The sequence below is a fragment of the Bos taurus genome, chromosome 5, assembly GCF_002263795.3.
Source record: "Bos taurus isolate L1 Dominette 01449 registration number 42190680 breed Hereford chromosome 5, ARS-UCD2.0, whole genome shotgun sequence".
Taxonomy (NCBI): Eukaryota; Metazoa; Chordata; class Mammalia; order Artiodactyla; family Bovidae; genus Bos; species Bos taurus.
In genome coordinates, this window is record NC_037332.1 from 24,906,000 (window position 1) to 24,927,639 (window position 21,640).

At 35.7% G+C, this 21,640-nt stretch overlaps 1 protein-coding gene across 7 annotated transcripts in view; it reads left to right on the forward strand.

Moving 5' to 3' along the window:
• VEZT (vezatin, adherens junctions transmembrane protein) overlaps positions 1-21,640 on the forward strand; it is a 71,121-nt gene that overhangs the window by 37,041 nt on the left and 12,440 nt on the right. For 4 of the 7 annotated variants that reach the window (XM_059886848.1, XM_059886845.1, XM_059886847.1 and 1 more), the window contains exons 5-9: positions 1,615-1,890; positions 4,540-4,689; positions 8,478-8,625; positions 18,595-18,926; positions 21,225-21,418. In XM_059886848.1, coding sequence (XP_059742831.1) covers positions 1,615-1,890; positions 4,540-4,689; positions 8,478-8,625; positions 18,595-18,926; positions 21,225-21,418 — 1,100 coding nt within the window. The remainder of the gene's footprint in view (positions 1-1,614; positions 1,891-4,539; positions 4,690-8,477; positions 8,626-18,594; positions 18,927-21,224; positions 21,419-21,640) is intronic. The other 3 variants (XM_059886849.1, XM_059886846.1, XM_059886851.1) reach the window with 1 other exon arrangement.

Here is a 21,640-nt window from a genome sequence, read left to right on the forward strand (position 1 = left end):
ATAGATTATATAATAATTACATTGTAGAGACACCCAGGAGAGTATGAGACATGGAGATAAACAGTCAATTCCTACTTTGTTAGGTGAGATGAGATCGTAGGGAACATAGACAATTCACATTGTCTTAAAACTTGTCAACCACTTGAAGTATTTGTGTTTAATGCACAAGTCCTGGGCCATCATCTATTAAAAAAGAAATATATATATGTATAGTAATAAGGAATTATATCTTCAGAACTGTTAATATCCTCTTTTTATTAAAGTATGAGTTTATTAAATGAACTAAATTATTGCTCAAACTATTCAAGTTATATGGGCAGTTACATTCATTGGCCTCAGTGTTCTGAATTTATCTGTCTTTCCTGTCATGTGGACAAATGCTTCATTTTGTAACAAGGAGTCTATGGGCTCACATAGAGTCGAACACAACTGAAACAACTTAGCAGCAGCAGCAGCAGCAGCAGCCATATATAGTGTTTTCCAAATGTGTAGTTATTCAGATACTGTCATGATGAAGTGTACAGCATCTTACCATTTAAAAATTTAAGAACTTAAGGAGCTGCTAAGGAATCATAGGTTTCAGAATTTTACAACTTTGTATTCCTTTGACCACAAAGGTGATTAAGCAAGTCTGAGGCCTATAAATCCTTTATAGGTTTGCTATAAATATATAAAAGTATATGATCAGATTTTGCTATGATATTACCAATATTGCCTAACAGCAAAGAATTCCAAGGGAGATTTTGGCAGGCAAATATTTATTAAATATTCTTATGTGTTATTTTCTTTATAATTTGACTGTAACTATCTTCAAGTGTTAATGATGATGTTTCTTGGATATCCTTAGATATAACTCCCCTGTATTTGCCTTCTTATATTTAAACATTTTCATCAAAGCCTTCACTGCTTGAAAGGAATTTATAGGTTTGTAATTGGACTAAATTTAAAAATATCATACGTCTTTTGATTTCACTTAAAGCAGTATAAAAGTACAAAGCTTGTCCATATTATGGTCTGTGGTAAATATGTATATTCCAGAATTGTAATGATAACTTAAAATTAGATGACTTTATTCAAAGCAATTACTCAAAGTATATATTATTTCTAATTGGAAAAATGCTAATAGTTTTTTGAGATATTATATGTTTTCGCACAAATAACTAGAGTCTGATTTTGGGAAAAAAGACCGCATAATATCTCCAAATATGAAACATTTTTAGTTATTTTTTTAACTTTTATTTTGTATTGGAATATAGCTGATAAGGTTTTTAGTATTAAAAACTAGTAAAAATTAAAGCTTTTTACTTTTATACTTATAAAATCAGATTTTAAAATCTGTAATTGTTATTAGGTTAAAGAGTACATATCAGAAGACACCTATTTATATCTACCACCTAAACTTACTAGCTTTAGACAGTGGTATCTAGCAACTAGATAGTGGTACTAGATATTTTTTAACTGTTTCATGTTATTTTTTTAAATGTCATATTTTATAAAGCCATAGTTTATAGAGAAGCTAGCATTTTATCTGTTTTAGAAAACATAAATTCTAACTAGAGAAACTCATCTTTCTCTGGACTGATGGATATCATTTTCTTTGTTTCTCTGTTCCAGGGATGTCTCAGTGGTATTTGCCTTCATTAGTTTGCTTGTTATGCTTCCCACTTGGTGGATTTTATCTTCCTGGCTGGTATGGGGAGTGATTGTATTTGTTTATCTGATCATAAGAGCTTTGCGATTATGGAGGACAGCAAAACTACAAGTAACTTTAAAAAAATACAGTGTCTATTTGGAAGATATAGCAACAGATAGCCGAGGTTTTACTAACCTTGTGAGAAAAGCTTTACGTCTCATTCAAGAAACTGAAGTCATTTCCAGAGGATTTACACTGTGAGTTCATTTTTCATTTTATTTTTTAAATAACTATTTTCTACTACCTAGTTAAATTAGAATATTTATTACCTATTTTCATTTCTGTGTTGTATTTACAGAAAAAAATAGGTTTCTCTCTATTATTTATTAAAGTCTATTAACTACTAAGTGAAGAAATAAATACATTATATGCTAGATTTAATAAGTAGTGTGAGTCTGTTTATTTACTTTGAGAAACCAAAGTATTTTGAGAATCATGATTATTTCTCTGTGTTACCATGTGGTTATATGAGATAATATAGAGACCTTAATATTATATATATATATATAAAAATATATATTTATCTATTGCATGCAATAGTTACCCAATAAATATTTGTTCCCTTTACTCACCCCCAGATGCTCTCTTTATTCAGCTTACATGATAGATGATTTCACATAAATTCATTCTGAAAAATCTTGCCATGTATTAATAGTATTCTGTAGGTTAATATTATGACACTGACACTCTCATATGTTCTCACTGATATTTAATACAGGAAATTAAATATTCACTAGTCTAGCTATAAGTGTACTAAGGTACCGGATAGACAGCCTATTTATTGTGTTATTAAAGGAAAAGCACCAGTTATGTTCCATATACTGTGCTAGACAATTTTGCATACAACTAAAGGCATACAGTTATAAATGGTTGAGCAAATGTTCAAGTTCATTCCATCTGACTCTAAACTTTGGTTTCCTGTACACTGCCACCTAAATACTCATGTATGACAGTTGTTCTATAGTGTATTTAATAATTTATATAACCTTTGTAGCCTATAGGTGGGAGGAAGTAAGTATATGGTAAAGAAAAAATGTTGCTCTTAATTAGTTGTATCTGGAAAATCATGAAAAGAGGTAGGCAGAAGAACTTTGGGTGGTCATTACTGTCTTCACTCTGCTGTGCTCTGGAGAAGAACCTAAATAATCCTGAATAAAAGCTGTATTTGGAACATCAGGAAATAGGAAAGTAGAAGAGTCTTCAGTAGTCATCTCATTCTTCACTCTGTTGTGTTTTGGAATAGTGTTTAAAACTTCTGAGACATGAGAGAGGTTTTATAACTTCTCTTTCTGTTCAGTTCAAAATGTAACAGCCCTCAGTGTTTGTTAATTTTGGTCCTTCCATTGTAAAGTCCACTGTTGATAGAGCATAACAAATATTGAATATCAAATTTTAAAAGTTAAAAATTATGCTAAGTAAAAGTAATAGCTCCTTTTCATTCTTGACTTGTACAACATTTTATTAGGAGCACTGACTGGTTAAGCAGAGTGGCTATGTGTCCAGTTAATGCTAGCCTTGTGTTGATGGTTCTGTGCCTTTGTCCTTGTTCCATTTTTACCCATATGTGTACAATTAGAATGAAGAGCTAAAATGGGCCAATTAGGCATGATTTTCCTCTGGATTATGACGTATATCTACTCAAATGCAGACAAAAAATTTTGGAAAAATTGTACTTGTGTCCATCTAAATGTAAATGGATTGGAAAAAATTATGAGGAATAATAAATTTTGAATCATAATTTTTTAGAAATATTTTTGTTTTTAAGACTGAGTAAAATGGAACACAAACAGTAGTGTCCATATGTTGAAAATATTAGTGCTGTTTTATTCTGCCTCAATTTTTCCTCTCTAGCAAATAATTAAACCCTTCTTTGCCTCTATCAGTCATTGTCCTGTTTTTTATAGATTTTTAATGCCTGAATGTGTTTTAATTTGGTTTAACATTTTTTTTAAGTTTTGAGTTAGATGCCTTATTTTACAAATTTGTGGTTATGTTGTAATAAATTTATAAATTCCAATATTTTGTCTTACTATTAGGAGTGGTTACTAGTTAGGTGAAAGCCTATTGTCTGGAAAACTGTAATATGAAATCATAATTTCATTTATAAAAGCATAATACATTATATGGCATTGTTACAAATAGGTAGTCCCCCATTTACCTTTGGAAAAGTGCTTATGAAATGTGCTTCCTCTTGAACAGTTTTGAGAGTAGCTATGCTCCTACCTAGTAACCCTTACTTTGCCTTTCTACTTGCATTCCCCTGTTGGCCACTGGTTCTCTTTCTGCGTCCCCTACTTCATTTTGGGTAGGTAAGTTCCAGTGGCTGCAGGTGGGTAAGTAATTTTACCCTACTTTTATGAATGTACAGAATGTATTTCTATACAGTATTTGAATGTTCTGTACAAATGACCAAAAATATGATTGATAAACATATATAAATGCATATTAAGAACATGAAAGTTTATAATTAAGGCTTTCCTACTTACTGTAGATACCAGGCTTTTGAAAACTAAATGTAAAGTAGTACCACTTTGGTATATTCTATCAGGTAGAGTATCTATATTAAAAAGTTAGTATCTTAAATAAATATCCCTACATTTCTACTATTATTTCAATTAAAATTAATTGTTCCCCCTGTATCAGAGGAAGTATTCTTTTTTCAATTGTCTTTTTTCTGGTGGCTATATATGTGTCAGGGAAATATCTATTTATGAGACCTGAGTTGGAATATTTATAACCATTTTGTAATGAAAAAAGAATTTTTTCCTAAGTTTAATAAAATTGTGGATTTAGAAAACAAAAACTTTAGGACACCTGTACAGTTGTATCACATTTTACTTTTCAAGTTTGCTTGACAGGGTCAGTGCTGCTTGCCTATTTAATAAAGCTGGACAGCATCCCAGTCAGCATCTCATCGGTCTTCGGAAAGCTGTCTACAGAACTGTCAGAGCCAACTTTCAAGCAGCAAGGCTAGCTACCCTATATATGCTGAAAAAATATCCTTTTCTGTCTATATGTAAGAATAAGCAATGTTTCCAGAGTCCTGAATATAGATATTATAGCTGCATCCTGTAAAACTTCACTGTAAACTGAAATCGCCTATTTTGAAGCTGATTTCCATCATCACTTCTATTTTAAAACTGGAAATGCATTCCAGGGGGAATGACAATAATAGACAGGAAGAAAGTTCTTCTGCTTGCATGTGGCTCATTTTTAACAAGGAAAAAACTTGATGTCCTTTCCTTTACTGGTCCAAATAATAAAGTCAAAAGAACCTGGCTTCTCCAGGTCACAGTTTTTCAAATTACTGAACATGGCAAATTTGCGTCATCATATGGAAATAAACTGGCAGCAGAAAATCCTTGCCCTTTCAAAAAAACGGGCTCTAGAGTCAGATTGACTTTCTGAATTTTGGCTGTATCAGTTACTGTGTCAGAGACCATAAGCAAGTTTCTTAACTCTCTGTACCTTGCTTTATTTGTAGAATGACAAAAATAACAATCCTCCTGTTTTTGTTAGATCAAATGAATTATTTTATATAAAGTGCTTAGGCAGTGTCTGATATATAATAAGCACTTAAAGACTGCGTGACAATAAGTCTGTCTCTTAAATTTACTGAAATAGGAAATTAGTTCTAGTAGTCAGAAAATAGAAGTGTATAAGATCTTTATTTTAGTTAAAATTCATAGATTAAATAATAAGTAAATGGGATGCAAAAACTTTGTACCTTCAGTATGTTGGATACTGTGACACTGATGAATATAATGCTTGAAAGTTTATCATTATATCCTTACACAAACCTTTCCAGCTAGATTTTCTTATCCCCACTTAATGAGAAAATGAAATAAAATCACTACTTTATATGAGATTTACCCAGTGTCACACAATTAATAAGAAATAAAATTGTGTCTTTATTGTAGGACTTAGGACTTTAAGCATTTTCTATATGTGTATAGATATACTATATCTAGATTTATACACACACATACTGTACTATGCTACCACTTTGGATATTGAGAGAAAGTACTTTGATTTTAGTCAGGAACTTGTGTATTCAGTTCCCTTACTGCCTAAATACTCGCCTGCATTGTGCTAGGAAGACAGAGCAAAAACCTGTACTGCCTACTTCTAAAAACTTCTGAGTGTAGTCAGTAGATACTCTTAGTACAGTAGAGTGCCTGGGGTGCCTTCCAGCATCTCAGGACAATGTACTTGGCCTGTGAAGCCACAGAATGCTTTCAGGGAAGCAACACCTGAGCTGACCCTCAAGGAACGAGCTGGAGTTGACCTTGGGAGAAAAAGTCTGCATTTCAAGCAGAAGGAAGCAAGATATAGAAGGAAATAGAGACATAACAGTGTGGCATGTTAACCGCCAGTAGTTATTCATTTAGTGACTATTATGCCAAGCAATATGCTAGTCACTAGATATGCAGACGTGGTTCCTGCCTCAGGGAGCTTATAATTTCTTAGAAGTGGGGTGGAGGCAGGTGAGGGGGCCTAACGAAGACTGTAGATTGTATGAGTTCCCAGTGCCAGTCACTTTTCTAGGTATGAGGGACCTAGCAGTGAACAAGATAAACAAGATCCTCGTTTTTAGGGAGTTTGCGTTCTACTGAATGATGAATAAAAAGTGAACAGAAAGTTTTCAGATGTTTGCTATAAAGAAAAAAAAAAACCAACCAGGGGAATAGGATAGAAAGTGCTTGGTGTAGGTTGCTGGTTTTGATTGGATAATAAGGAAGGCCTTCAGTTTAAATGGAGACTTGAGATGGAGTTCCAGTCAGATGCACCAGCAAGTATAAAGAACTTGTGTCAAGAATGAATTTAGCATGATCAAAGTGTAGAAAAAGGATCACCATACTCCAAGACAGGAGCACAGCAAGTTGGCAGTTGGAGTATGAGATAAGATCCAGAATTAGGCAGGGGCCAGATCATATTCTTCACACGGGAAACCTTAAGAAATTAAATAGTATTATCTACCAAGTATTTCTTTGAAAAGACTTAATACATTATATGAACTCTAGCATCCCTGTTCAAAATAAAAAGAATAAAAATATACAAGATTAGTAATGAGAATAGAGCAAGAAGCTGAAATTATTATATAAGGGAATAGCGACTGAGCACACATGTAACTTTCTGGCCACAGCTTTGAAACCGTAGGGGAAATGGATCATTTCATATCAAAATACAAACTCAAAAACTGACCTAGGAAGAATTGAAAAACTGGAGATTAGACAATTCATAAAAAGAACTCCATTAAAAAAGAACACAGTTGGTTATATATATAAACAGTGGGAAAATACACAGCTATAAAAAATAGTTCTTGGTATACTATTGTGGAATGTTGTTAAATAAACAAAGTGCACACAGCGGTATTTATGCTACCCTTCCATTTGTGCATAGAAGGGAGTGTAATATGTGTGTATGAGGGGATAAAGAAGTGTGTGTATATATTCATATGTATACCCACATACATATTTATGTTTAGATTTCCTTATATGTATGTCCACAATAATAAAATATCTTAAAGTATACACAGATACTGGTAGCAGTGATTGCCTTTGCTTTTGGGTAGAGGAACTAGGTGGCTAAGAGATAAAGGTAGCAAGCAGTTTTTACACTACCTTGTAAAATGTTAATCCATAAATACCTTACTTATTCAAAAACTAAGTGAATGAAAAAAATGTTTAAGTCCCTAGTCCAGATGGTTTTATAATTTAACAAAAACCTATTTTAGACCATAGAAAAGGTTAGATAGAAAGCTACTCTACATCATTTTATTTATGCAGATACTATAATCTCACTTCTAAAACATGATGTAATACACAGAATAAAAACTACAGACCAGTCTTGCCAATGGAGATATAAAATATTTAAATAGAATATTTATAAATTTGGCTTAGTACTGTATCAAAAGATTATTATAATATGACCAAATAGGAATATGCTATAAATGCATGAATAGTTCAAATATTAATATAAAGAATTATATGGATATAATTCTTTACAAAAAACAATTGAAGAGGAGGAAATCACATAGTAAAGTTGGCAGCTGCCATGAGGAAGAGGGAGACAGAAGGAGCAGCAGCCTGTGTCAGACAACCTGGATGTAGCAGGCTTAGTGTTATATCAGTAGTTGAATGTTTTCAGGTCATCGTTGTCAGGTAATGATGTCCTGCAGTATGCAAACGGGGAGATAAAGAGAAGTATTTACTATAGAGTGGTAAGGGCCTGAGCCATGCAGTCGAGTACATGATACAGTTTCAAAAGGCACATATCAAAAATAACTAAATTAGTACTTTTGCACTTGTGAAGAGTTGAACTTTTAACTATCTAGTTATAAAGATATTCTCACATTTCCTATAAGATTTGAGGTATATTAATCTATTAGATTTTAAGATTAATTTCTTTTTAAACTGATGTAAATCTCCAAGGTCAGATACCTTTACTTATCTTTTTCCTGAACTTTGAGGAGAATTACATCACTTTTTAAAAAGAAACTAATCTTAAAATCTAATAGCCGACTAATTAGAAAAGACCCTGATGGTGGGAAAAATTGAGGGCAAGAGGAAGAGGGGGCGACAGAGGATGAGATGGTTGGATAGCATCACTGAATCAATGAACATGAGTTTGAGCTAACTCAGGGAGATAGTGAAGAACAGGGAAGCCTGGCATCCTGCAATTCATGGGATTGCAAAGAGTCGGACACGATTTAGCCACTGAAAAACTGTACCCTTTGTACTTTAATGAAAAGGCTTTGTTGATTGCCTTAACCTAATTTAACCTACCCCCTGAACTCCGAGAGTGACAATGTAACCAACTACATCTGTGTGGTGCCTTTTAAGGAGCTGGGCCTTGGACTTAGTGAAGAGCAGATTTCAGAAGAGGAAGCACATAACCTTACAGATGGCTTCAGCCTGCCTGCATTGAAGGTAATCCATTCATGGACGTGAAGGGCTAAAGAAAAGATAGATGCATTTGGGTTGTGTTCGTGCTTTCTGAATGTACGTGGTACACCTGTCCCCCGACTTTTGTTGTTTGCTGGATACCATTACCATAATAGCCTTACTGGTGTTTTTGAAGCTGCCTTTAAAAATGGAGAGTATCATAAAGATTGGATGAGGAAATCCTTATAGTCTGATGTTAAAATACTTAAAATTCTTAATATATGTATTTCTTGAATTAAATTAGAATTTGAAGATAAATGAGTTTAAAAGGAACCCAACGTGTGATTTTATTTACTAGCCATTTGTTTCAACAAACATGGGTAAAGAACTTACAAGATCTACCCCTTGGAAAATCTTCCAAATCCTTGTTTAGAACAAGAATTTTTTCATATGTTAAAAGTCTCTTAAAAGGATATATTTGACTACATAAACTTCTAAACTTTAAATGCTGTATCCTTTAAATGTGAATAAGCTCGGAGGGGGGAGGGGAAATGCAATGATTTATAAGCAATGGGCTTGAATTCTTTCTATATAAAGAAAAATAAGATATGTAAAACCTATTGAAGATAGATCAGGTGCATGAGTTGCCAGTTCATAAAAGAAGAAATAGAAATGGCCAATAAATATGATAAAAAATTTCAATCTTATTACTAATGAAAGTAACAAAGAAAAATAAGTAAATATTTTGCCAAGGATTCTGAAAGTTGATAATAGTCATCGTCATTGAAGACTTTGAGAGAACTCACACCAGTAGTAAAAATGTCAACTGCATCACTTTAGCAGTGAATACCAGTCTTTACAAATGTACCCTTTACTGCATCGACTTTAGCTTATAGATTCATCTCAGAAAGTAATCGAAGATATATTCAAAGTATGTTCATAATATTATTACAGCAGCAGATATTGGAAAGAAAGGAAAAGCTCAGTGATATGAGATTGGTAATGATTTATGGTGCATTCATTTACTGAACTGTTTTGGAGTTAGTAGTAGGAAAAAAAAACATGAAAAAACATAAGTTAAAGAATGTTACAAAACTGTATGTATTTTAAGATTCCAGAAATATTTTTTGAAAGTCAATCCAAATGTCTCAAAGTTCATTTTCAGTATTTAGTAAGCTCCACTTCGATATTTCTTTATTCCTAGTCTTTAAACTTCACTTGATACTGTGGAAATCAGTACAAGTGTAATTAACAGCATATTTTTCAACATCCATTTTGTTTTGAGACTGTATGAACTTTCACATCTTTGAAATTTTCAGATCCTCATAAAAGTTCTAGTTCTCCTGTTTTTCTTTCCAGTTACTTGAAATTCACCTTAACTAATTTTTAATGTCATTCTAACCCATCTTAATAAATGTCACCATATAACTTATTAAGCTAGATACCTGTTTACTGTCATCCTTATCCCTCTTTTTACCCCTCACATATAAGCTATCAGTAGATTTTTGTGCCACCTTTAAACTACATTTTAAAGTCTTTCCCTTTTTTTCATGTCATTTCCCACCATTCTAGTCATAGCTGCCATCATTCTTATCAAGGCCACTACAATAATTTTCTTTTTGGTTTACCTTAGTTCCTTAAAATTTGTTTCAGAATGCACTTTGACATTTACAGTGCCTTAAAAATGATAGAATCAGTAATTCCACTTATGCAAATCTTTCTTAAGGAAATTATTTCAAGTATCTTAAAGCTTTATGTACCAAGTTGCTTATTAGCTCTGTTCATAATAGTTAAAACAGAGAAGGCAATGGCACCCCACTCCAGTATTCTTGCCTGGAAAATCCCATGGACGGAGGAGCCTGGTAGGCTGGAGTCCATGAGGTCGCTAAGAGTCGGACACGACTGAGCAACTTCACTTTCACTTTCCTGCATTGGAGAAGGAAATGGCAACCCACTCCAGTGTTCTTGCCTGGAGAATCCCAGAAACAGCGGAGTCTGGTGGGCTGCTGTCTATGGGGTCACACAGAGTCAGACACGACTGAAGTGACTTAGCAGCAGCAGCAGCAGCATAATAGTTAAAAATGGAACACTGCCTAAATGTGCAGCAGTAGAGGAATAGTTGCATGAATTATGTTAAATCCAATAGGGACCATTGAATAATAGCTACAACTTGCTTATAAAGATTTTGTAAAAATTTGGAGAAACCAGTGCAACAATCAGAATAAGTAAATATATATTTAGTATGACCACAACTCTGTTTTTAAAAAAGACCATGAGAAAATACTAATATACAATTAGCTGTTCTTAGGGTGGTTGCACTATAGGTAATTCCATTTACTTCTAAATTCAATACCATGACCATGCTTTATTCTGTGAATGGAAATAGTCATTTTCAAAAGACAGTTTGGGAGATTCTTAATGATGAAAAAGCAGGGACTTTGGAATTAAGCAGGTGTGGGTTTACATTTGAGCCCTGACACTGACTAGTTGTTTGACCTGAATGAGTTATTCTTCGAATTCACTAAGCTATAAAAAGAGATTACCATACCTGCCCTACATGGTTTTAGATTAAATGAGAAAACATAGAAAATACCTACAACAAAGCTTGGTTAACCCAAAATGGTAATAGCTGTTACTCTTTAAGAAGGATTTGGAGAGAGAATTATGGTCATATTTCTTTCTGTTTTAAATAATTTTTTCTTTACTCATCAAGATGTCTTAGTTATTTCCCTATTTTTCTGTGCTTTTTGAAAAGCTTGTTAAATCCTGGATTATATTTGTCCAAATACAGGCAGCAAAGAGAAAAAGTGAGTCTCTTAGAGTCAGACTGCTAGGTTTCACTCTTGCCACCTGACTATTGATATGGTCTTGAACAAGTCGTCGTTTCTGTGTTCATAAAAATGAGATAATGCTTATCACTAAAGGATTAAATATTCACCAGTCCAGTGCCTGGGACTGAGTAAGTGATTAATAAATGTTAGCTGATTTTTTTAATTCCATCTGACATGACCTATTCTAAAATGTGGGACGCGTTCACTTATCTCCTCCACATACTATGATGAAGGATGTAGCTGGATCCTCTTTGCACACCCATATTATTTTATAAATGAAACTTTAGTGTTTTAATTCTGTTTTATTTTGACATATAACTAATATATAACTAAACTTGGTAATTGTGTTCCATCGTTACCAGGAACATCAGACTCCAAAAGTGGCCTGTCTTGAGATTTACTTTATAAACTGCTAAAAATTCCTGTAATGTTCAAAATCTGTGTAGGGCCACCTTGTTCAGTTGTCATTATATCCAGATAAAGAATTTCAAAGTGAATTTTATAAGCTAAATTCTAAAAGAAAATTATTTCTCAAAAGAGCAACACTAATTAAAGCTTTTAAAAAAAAATGTTAGTGAAAGATGGTTTACAAATCAGGTCCTTTTGTTTTCCTTTGTAATCTTCATTATGTCTTTTAAAGAAAATGTTTTGTTTTGTTTTTTCAATTGCATATCTTCTCTCAGGAGAGTTTCAATTCAGTCACTTAATTGTGTCCAATTCTCTGCGACCCCATGGACTGTAGCATGCCAGGCTTCCCTGTCAATTACCAACTCCTGGAGTTTGCTCAAATTCATACCCATCCAGTTGGTGATGCCATCCAACCATTTCATCCTCTTTTGTCCCCTTCTTCTCTCGCCTTAAATCTTTCCCAGCATCAGGGTCTTTTCTAATGAGTCAGTTCTTCACATCAGGTGGCCAAAATATTGGAGCTTTAGCTTTAGCATCAGTCCTTCCAATGAATATTCAGGACTAATTTCCTTGGTTATTGACTGGTTTGATCTCATTGCAGTCCAAGGGAATCTCAAGAGTTTTCTCCACAGTTCAAAAGCATCAAATCTTCGGCACTCAGTCTTCTTTATGGTCCAACTCTCCATGCATGACTACTGGAAAAACCATAGCTTTGACTATGTGGACCTTTATCAGCAAAGTAATGTCTCTGCTTTTTAATAGGGTGTCTAGGTTTCTCACAGCTTTTCTTCCAAGGCGCTTGCTTCCATAAAAGCAAGTGTCTTAATTTCAAGGCTGCAGTCACCATCTACAGTGATTTTGGAGCCCACGAAAATAAAGTTTGTCCCCAAAAAATAAACTTATTTCCATTGTTTTCCCATCTGTTTGCCATGATGTGATTGGACCAGATGCCATGATCTTAGTTTTTGAATGTTGAGTTTTAAGCCAACTTTTTCACTCTTGTCTTTCATTTTCATCAAAAGGCTCTTGAGTTCCTCTTCACTTTCTGCCATAAATGTGGTGTCATCTGCATATCTGAGATTATTGATCTTTCTCCCAGCAATCTTGATTCAAGCTTGTGCTTCATCCAGTCTGGCATTTCCCATGATGTACTCTGCATAAAAGTTAAATAAGCAGGGTGACAGTATACAAGCCTTGATGTACTCCTTTCCCAATTTGGAACCAGGCCATTGTTTCATGTCTGATTCTGTTGATTTTTGATCTGCATATAGATTTCTCAAGAGGCAAGTAAGATAGTCTGGTGTTCAGGAGAGCTTAGCAATAGCAAATGCTGCATCTTTGGAAAGGAAAGAAACTTCCTAACTGTATCCTAAGAAGAGACATGTGAAATATCTAGTACAGAGTCCTTACCCCTCTTTTTTCCTTAGTTCAAAATTTTAATTAGTTTTTTGTAAAATTATTATAAAGAGTATCTTTCCTGCTTTAAAAAGCAGATCTAGTTTTGAAAATGCTTTTTTTTTTGGTCTTGCTGCCTGGTTTGCAAGATCTTAGTTCACTGACCAGGGACTGAACCAGGGCCACAGCAGTGAAAATGCCAACTCCTAACCGATTGACCGCAGGGGACTCCCTGAAAATGCTTTAAAACAGCATTTCCTAATTGCCCGTAAACTATGGTTATCCCCTCATCCAGAGGGGCTTCCCTTACTCAAAGAACAAACAAGAAAAAAATGTGTATTTCTGAGTTTCGGTTTCATTGGATAACATAGCAATGATTAGATAATAGTCTTTTTTTTTTTTTTTAGAGCAATAAGCTATGCCAACTTGATTTTTTAGTTGTGTGAAACAACTAGAATCTGAAACTCTAGAATCATCCTTGTTAACACTTTTACTCATAAACCATCTGTCAAGAGATTCTGTCCATTCTGTATGTATCCAGAGTGTGCCCTCTGCTTACCTCTTACTGAAGTAGAACGGTTCTATGAAGACCTACAAAATCTTCTAGAACTAAAACCCAAAAAAGATGTCCTTTTCATTATAGGGGACTGGAAGGCAAAAGTAGGAAGTCAATAAATACCTGGAGTAACAGGCATATTTGGCCTTGGAGTAAGAATAAAGTAGGGCAAAGGCTAATAAAGTTTTGCCAGGAGAACGCACTGGTCACAGCAAATACCCTCTTCCAACAAAACAAGAGAAGACTCTACACATGGACATCACCAGATGGTCAGTACTGAAATCAGATTGATTATATTCTTTGCAACCAATGATGGAGAAGCTCTATAGCGTCCACAAAAACAAGACCAGAAGCTGACTGTGGCTCAGATCATGAACTTCTTATTGCCAAATTCAGGCTTAAATTGAAGAAAGTTGGGAAAACCACTCCATTCAGGTATGACCTAAATCAAGCCCTCACGATTATACAGTGGAAATGACAAGTAGATTCAAGGGATTACATCTGATAGAGTGCCTGAAGAACTGTGGACGGAGGTTTATGACACTGTACAGGAGGTAGGGATCAAGACCATACTCAAGAAATGCAAAACGGCAAATTTGTAAGGCCTATTTGTAAGGCCTCCTCAAACAGGAGAAGCCCTTACAAATAGCTGTGAAAAAAAGAGAAGTGAAAGGCAAAGGAGAAAAGGAAAGATATATCCATTTGAATTCAGAGTTCCAAAGAATAGCAAGGAGAGATAAGAAAGCCTTCCTCAGTGATCAATGCAAGGAAATAGAGGAAAACAATAGAATGGGAAAGACTAGAGATCTCTTCAAGAAAATTAGAGATACCAAGGGAACAGTTCATGCAAAGATGGGCTCAATAAAAGACAGAAATGGTATGGACCTCACAGAAACAGAAGATATTAAGAAGAAGTGGCAAGAATACACAGAAGAACTACACAGAAAAGATCTTCATAACCCAAATAATCATGCTGGTATGATCACTCACCTAGAGCCAGACATCCTGGAATGAGAAGTCAAGTGAAGCATCACTACAAACAAAGCTAGTGGAGGTGATGGAATTCCAGTTGAGCTATTTCAAATCCTAAAAGATGATGCTGTAAAAATGCTACAGTCAATATACCAGAAAATTGGAGAACTCAGCAATGGCCACAGGACTGGAAAAGGTCAGTTTTCATTCCAGTCCCAAAGAAAGGCAATGCCAAAGAATGCTCAAACTATTGCACAATTGCACTCATCTCACATGCTAGTAAAGTAATGCTCAAAATTCTCCAGGCCAGACTTCAACAGTATGTTAACCGTGAAGTTGAACTGTGAACTTCCAGAATGTCAAGCTGGTTTTAGAAAAGGCAGAGGAACCAGAGATCAAATTGCCAACATCCAGTGGATCATCAAAAAAGCAAGAGAGTTCCAGAAAAACATCTACTTCTGCTTTATTGACTATGCCAAAGCCTTTGACTGTGTGGATCACAATAAACTGGAAAATTCTTAAAGAGATGGGAATACCAGACCATCTGATCTGCCTCTTGAGAAACCTGTATGCAGGTCAGGAAGCAAAAGTTAGAACTGAACATGGAACAACAGACTGGTTCCAAATCAGGAAAGGGGTACATCAAGGGTGTATATTACTGCCCTGCATATTTAACTTATATGCAGAGTACATCATGAGAAACACTGGGCTGGAGGAAGCACAAGCTGGAATCAAGATTGCCAGGAGAAATATCAATAACCACAGATATGCAGATGACACCACCCTTGTGGCAGAAAGCAAAGAAAAACTAAAGAGCCTGTAAGAGGAGAGTGAAAAAGTTGGCTTAAAACTCCGCATTCAGAAAACGAAGATCATGGCATCTGGTCCCATCACTTCATGGCAAATAGATGGGGAAACAGTGGAAACAGTGACAGGCTTTGTTTTTGGGAGGGCTCCAAAGTCACTGCAGATGGTGGCTTCAGCCATGAAATTAAAAGACGCTTGCTCCTTGGAAGAAAAGTTATGACAAACCTAGGCAGCATGTTAAAAAGCAGAGACATTACTTTATCAACAAAGGTCTGTCTAGTCAAAGCTCAGGTTTTTCCAGTAGTCATGTATGGATGTGAGAGTTGTACTATAAAGAAAGCTGAGCACTGAACGGTTGATGCTTTTGGACTGTGGCATTGGAAAAGACTATTAAGAGTCCCTTGGACAGCAAGGAGACCCAACCAGTCCATCCTAAAGGAAATCAGTCCTGAATACTCATTGGAAGGACTGATGCTGAAGCTGAAACTCCAATACTTTGACCACTTGATGTGAAGAACTCACTCATTTGAAAAGACCCTGATGCTGGGAAAGATTGAAGGCGGGAGGAGAAGGAGATGACAGAGGATGAGATGGTTGGATGGCATCATCAACTCTTGGACATGAGTTTGAGTAATCTCCAGGAGTTGGTGATGGACAAGGAAGCCTTCAGTCCATGGGGTTCCAAAGAGTCGGACACAACTGTGCAACTGAACTGAACTACCTCTTACCACTCACCATTATGTGCAAGGTACCTTGTTAACGCCCACCTGCATTACTGCAGTAACCTGTCTTCTGCTCACCTCCCTATTATCTATCAACACAGCAGCCAGAAGGATCTTGTTAAAGCTTAACTCGAATTATATTACTCTAATGCTTAGAAACCTTCAGTAGCTCCCTGTTTCTCTTAAAAATCCAATTACACACTCTCCCTCTTGCTTATTGTATTCCTCTGCTATTCTCTCCTTCCTCTTCCTCTCACATATACACACACAATCACACATTTGCTGTTCCCCTTCTCTGCTATATTCTCCCCATACACTGTCAGCCAAGAAACTTATCTTTTACTTGTTAATATCTATTGCCCAACTACTTGAACATAAGCTCCATCAGGGCAGGGATATTTTTCACCTTTGTTCTCTGCTGTATTATTAGCACCTATAATACTGCTTGGCACATCATTGATGCTCAAAAAACACTTGTTGAATGAACAAATAAAGGGATAAAGAAAAATTTGGGGGGGGCCACACTGCACAACTTGTGGAATCTTAGTTTCCCAACCAGGGATTGAGCCTGGGCCACAGCAGTAAAAGCACAAAGACAGCCACAGGACCACCAGAGAATACCCAGGAAAATTATTTTAGTGAAGAAATTTAATGGTTAAGTAAGATTTCTGCAATAGCTTGTGTTTATATTTAAGAATTCTTGGTGTATCTTTAGTGATTTGAAATTTTGGCCTTGCTTATTTAAAAACAATGTTAATAGTAAAATAGGTTTACATTAAATTATCTTAATTCATTATTTACATAATTTTAAAATTCATTTAATATACCAGTTTAAATAATGTCCCTTTTCATATTTATAAAAAACTAGAATCTAAATTATCCAAAGTGGTTGAATCCTCTCTGTTACCTGCTAACTCCTTTTCATACTAGATTGTATTTGTGTGTTTGATATTGTCCTCTTGAACAGGACGATTTCTAGGAATCCTTTGCTGCCGGGATCAAGCTGTGTCTTTTAAGAATGGTTGTTGTAGTTTCTCATGCCAGACATTCCTGAGTATGATCACTCTGGAACTGATTTTTATGTTATTTCTTAGCTATTTCCTAGGCCAAAATATTGGTATAATTTTGAACCCCAAACTCTGGATCCATCGGTGACTTATTTCTTTGGACTTACACAGACCCATCATTCCTGCTCTCTCCATTTCTCCTTTGTATACAGTTTAAAAAAAATAATTCATCAAAGAACATTCATTTCTAATTAGGTGTGTCTTATTCCATCAGCATTTCTCTTTTAGGACAGTCAGTCCGTTCGTTCAGTCACTCAGTCGTGTGTGACTCTTTGCGACCCCATGAACCGCAGCATGCCAGGCCTCCCTGTCCATCATCAACTCCCAGAGTTTACCCAAATCTATGTCCATTGAGTCAGTGATGCCATCCAACCATCTCATCCTCTGTCGTCCCCTTCTCCTCCTGCCCTCAATCTTTCCCAAAATCAGGGTCTTTTCAAATGAATTAGCTCTTTGCATCAGGTTGCCAAAGTATTGGAGTTTCAGCTTCAACATCAGTCCTTCCGATGAATATTCAGGACTGATTCCCTTTAGGATGGACTGGTTGGATCTCCTTGCAGTCCGAGGGACTCTCAAGAGTCTTCTCCAATACCACAGTTCAAAAGCGTCAATTCTTCGGTGCTCAGCTTTCTTCACAGTCCAACTCTCACATCCATACATGACCACTGGAAAAACAATAGCTTTGACTAGACAGACCTTTGTTGACAAAGTAATGTCTCTGCTTTTCAATATTCTGTCTAGGTTGGTCATAACTTTCCTTCCAAGGAGTAAGCGTCTTTTAATTTCATGGCTGCAGTCACTGTCTGCTAAACTGGTATAAGCTGCTATAGGATCAGAAGTTTGTATGTGCTATAACTACATTTGATGTAACATGGGCTTCCCAGGTCTCGCTAGTGGTAAAAAATCGCTTCTAGTGCAGGAGCTGAAGGAGTTGTGGGTTTGATCCCTTGGTCTGGAAGATCCCTTGAAGAAGGGCATGGCAAACCACTCCAGTATTCTTGCCTGGAGAATCCCCTGGACAGAGAAGCCTGGTGAGCTATGGTCCATAGAATCTCAAGGAGTTAGACATGACTAAAGCAACTTAGCATGCAGGCATGCATTCTTCACTACTCTTAGAGTTAGTTCAAGCTCAGCTATATTCATTACTTAGGATAAAGTGAAAAGTTTAATCCAGAAATTAAGATAAATAAATTTGTAGTTTGTTTTGAATATTGGCCAGTATTTTTTTATTGATCTTGTTCTTTTTTTCTTTTTAGGTTCTGTTTCAGCTCTGGGTGGCACAGAGTTCAGAGTTCTTTAGGCGGCTAGCCCTGTTACTTTCTACAACAAATTCACCTCCTGGGCCCTTACTTACTCCAGCACTTTTGCCTCATCGTATCTTATCTGATGTGACTCAAGGTCTACCTCATGTTCATTCTGCCTGTTTGGAAGAGCTTAAGCGCAGCTATGAGTTCTACCGGTACTTTGAAACTCAGCACCAGTCGGTACCCCAGCGTTTCTCCAGAACTCAGCAGAAGTCAAGAGAACTGAGTAATGTTCACACAGCAGTACGCAGCTTGCAGCTGCATCTGAAAGCATTACTGAATGAGTAAGTTTAGAAGCCACGTAAGGAAACATCCCCGTGATTAGCAGGCTTCATTCTCCTGCCATTGTGGTTGTTGGCTTGTGTCCTAGCTGAAAAGAAGCAACAAAGTCGAGACATGCAGCCTAAAGGGTGGTTTCAACCTACAAATGTAACAAACTGGTTTGTTAGTACTGTAGTTGGGGGAATTCATTTATAGTTTTTACTTTTTTTATTTCAACAGAAAACCTAGAAAGATAGGACAAAAGCCGAGAAGTATTATTATATGTAGTTGAAGAGTATTATATTGCTATTTTTCTGAATAAGAGGTTTGGACATTTTTCTATAGCATAGAACAAGTTTTTTGGCCCCAATTGGATAGTAAAATGTAGGATCCATGGTTTATATTTGTTGATCTTCTACTTCGCATGGTATTGTTAGTATTCCACCTTAGTAAAATGCAGTGTCCAGTCATTTCAGTGAAATTTTTCTATAACAGATACTCATAGTATAGGACTGCATCAAATGAATGAGTTGGTTCATGTTGTGTTGTAATCAGGGGAAGGTCAGAGGGATTTAATGAGTTGAGAAGATTGTAGGTGATGTATTTGACGCTGGATACCAAGCAAGATGTGGAAGGGGGAGGGCAGCAGTTGATTTTCAAAGATAAGAAAATGCATCAGAAGGACTTGAAATCTCAGTAAAATCAAAAGGCTCATTTACCAGAGTGAAGAAGGATGTGATGTACACAGATAGGAAATTAAGGTCAGAAAGACTTTTTAAAAAGATAAGTTTTTAACCATCAATTCAAGGTCTGAGATAGGTATATAATACTCATGTAAAGGTTGAGCCATAGGGAACAATTAAGACACTATGAGGCAGTGATGTTCCATTGGTCTGTTGCTGCTGTTCTAAGAAAGCTATTTCCCACTGGGAATGTGGGAGATAAGGCTGTCCATTTGAGTGGGTGGCAAAAGGTGGATCATCATGAGAGGAAAACAAGATTTCAGTGGATGGAAAGGTTGTGTTAGGCAAACCAGGGTCTATCAAGAATTAATGTTTGGCAGTGGAATCAGAAATGTACAGGGTTTAATAAAATGCATTAGCATGAGGAAGATGGTTTGGGAAGAAAGAGTACTACACTAGACGGACATGAAAATGACAAAGAAGGGCTGTGTACCTTGGCCAGGGATTATGGAAAATACATGGGAGGTATGTTTCCTGTTAAAAAATGAAAGATTTTATGTATGCTACTGTAATCACCCTTCAAAATACTTCACTAGAGAGCAGTCCAGTCACAGAGCATCATATCTGATTTGCTCTTTAGCACTGCCACACACAGCTTTGAAAAGTGTTAAAAAAATCATTCTGTGTTTCATTCCTCCCACTTGCTTGTCCCACTTGCCGTTCCCACTCTCACTTGCCTGCAGGAGAACATTAACTCTGTTAAGTGTTCTCCTGGTCTGTAGAGTGCCTGCTGCCAGAGGAATGTTTCTGAGCCTTATATTTGGTTTCTTACTTATCTGAAAAATTTCCCTGGATTTGGAGTGAGTGTAGCAGCTTAGACTGAAGTCTGTATAAAACACTCTGCAGAAAGGGCTTGGCATAAACTGACTGCTGTCTGCTCTCTCTTTATTTCTCACTCCTTTACCTCAGTCCAGCCAAACTGTATAAATGCTATTTCCCACTACCATCTAGAATGACCTTCATCTTCTGTAAATGCTCAGGTTTTATCCATCTTTCAGTGCTACCTCAGAAGTACCTCTTCCTTAGCATAGTAACTTGCTCCTCTTCTGAATTCTTTTAATCCCTTCTTTCTCTCTGTCATTTTGTGCCTGGATATAACCCAGCTTTACAATTTACCAGCTGTATGACCTGGGCAAGTTTCTTCAACTCTCTAGAACTAATTTCTCATCTTTAAATTGGAAATAAAATGTTAGTTTTAATTTTTTTTATATTATATATGTATGACTTCTCTGGTGTGGTTTAAGTTTCTTATAAGTAGGAAGTAGGTTTAACTTATCTTTTTAGTTTGTAAAAATGCCTGGTATATATGCAAGAAATATTGGTTGAAGAAATATATAATACTCTTTATAAACTTTTTTTAAAACTGGTAAATGCATATAATGTAAAATTTAGCACTTAACCATTTTTAAGCTACAGGTAAGTGGCATTAACTGCATATGTATTGTTGTGCAACCATCACCACCTTCCACATTCAGAACTTTTTTTCATCTTACAAACTTTTTTTTAAAATAAACTTTGTGAATTATACATTTCGTTTCATAGTTTAGAAATCTGTTTTTGTTTTTCTTTATTACTCAGGGTAATAATTCTTGAGGATGAACTTGAAAAGCTTGTCTGTATTAAAGAAACACAAGAACTAGTGTCAGAAGCTTATCAAATCCTAGAACAGAAATTAAAGTTAATTCAGCCCCATGTTCAAGCAAGCAACAATTGCTGGGAAGAGGCCATTTCTCAAGTGGACAAATTACTACGAAGAAATACAGATAAAAAAGGTACCTGTGAGAGAGTACTTTTACATACACTTACCAGACATACTTATTCCCCAGTAGGACTTTATGAGGTTTACTTCTTGTCTGCATGATAAAACTGATTTGATAAAATCTCTTAGTTGTCTTAAAAAAAAAAAATGAACTTATATGTGCAAATTGACACTGAATATAAAATATGGGCTCTTATTTTTGTAAATAAAAAATGAATATCATTTGAAGTTTCCC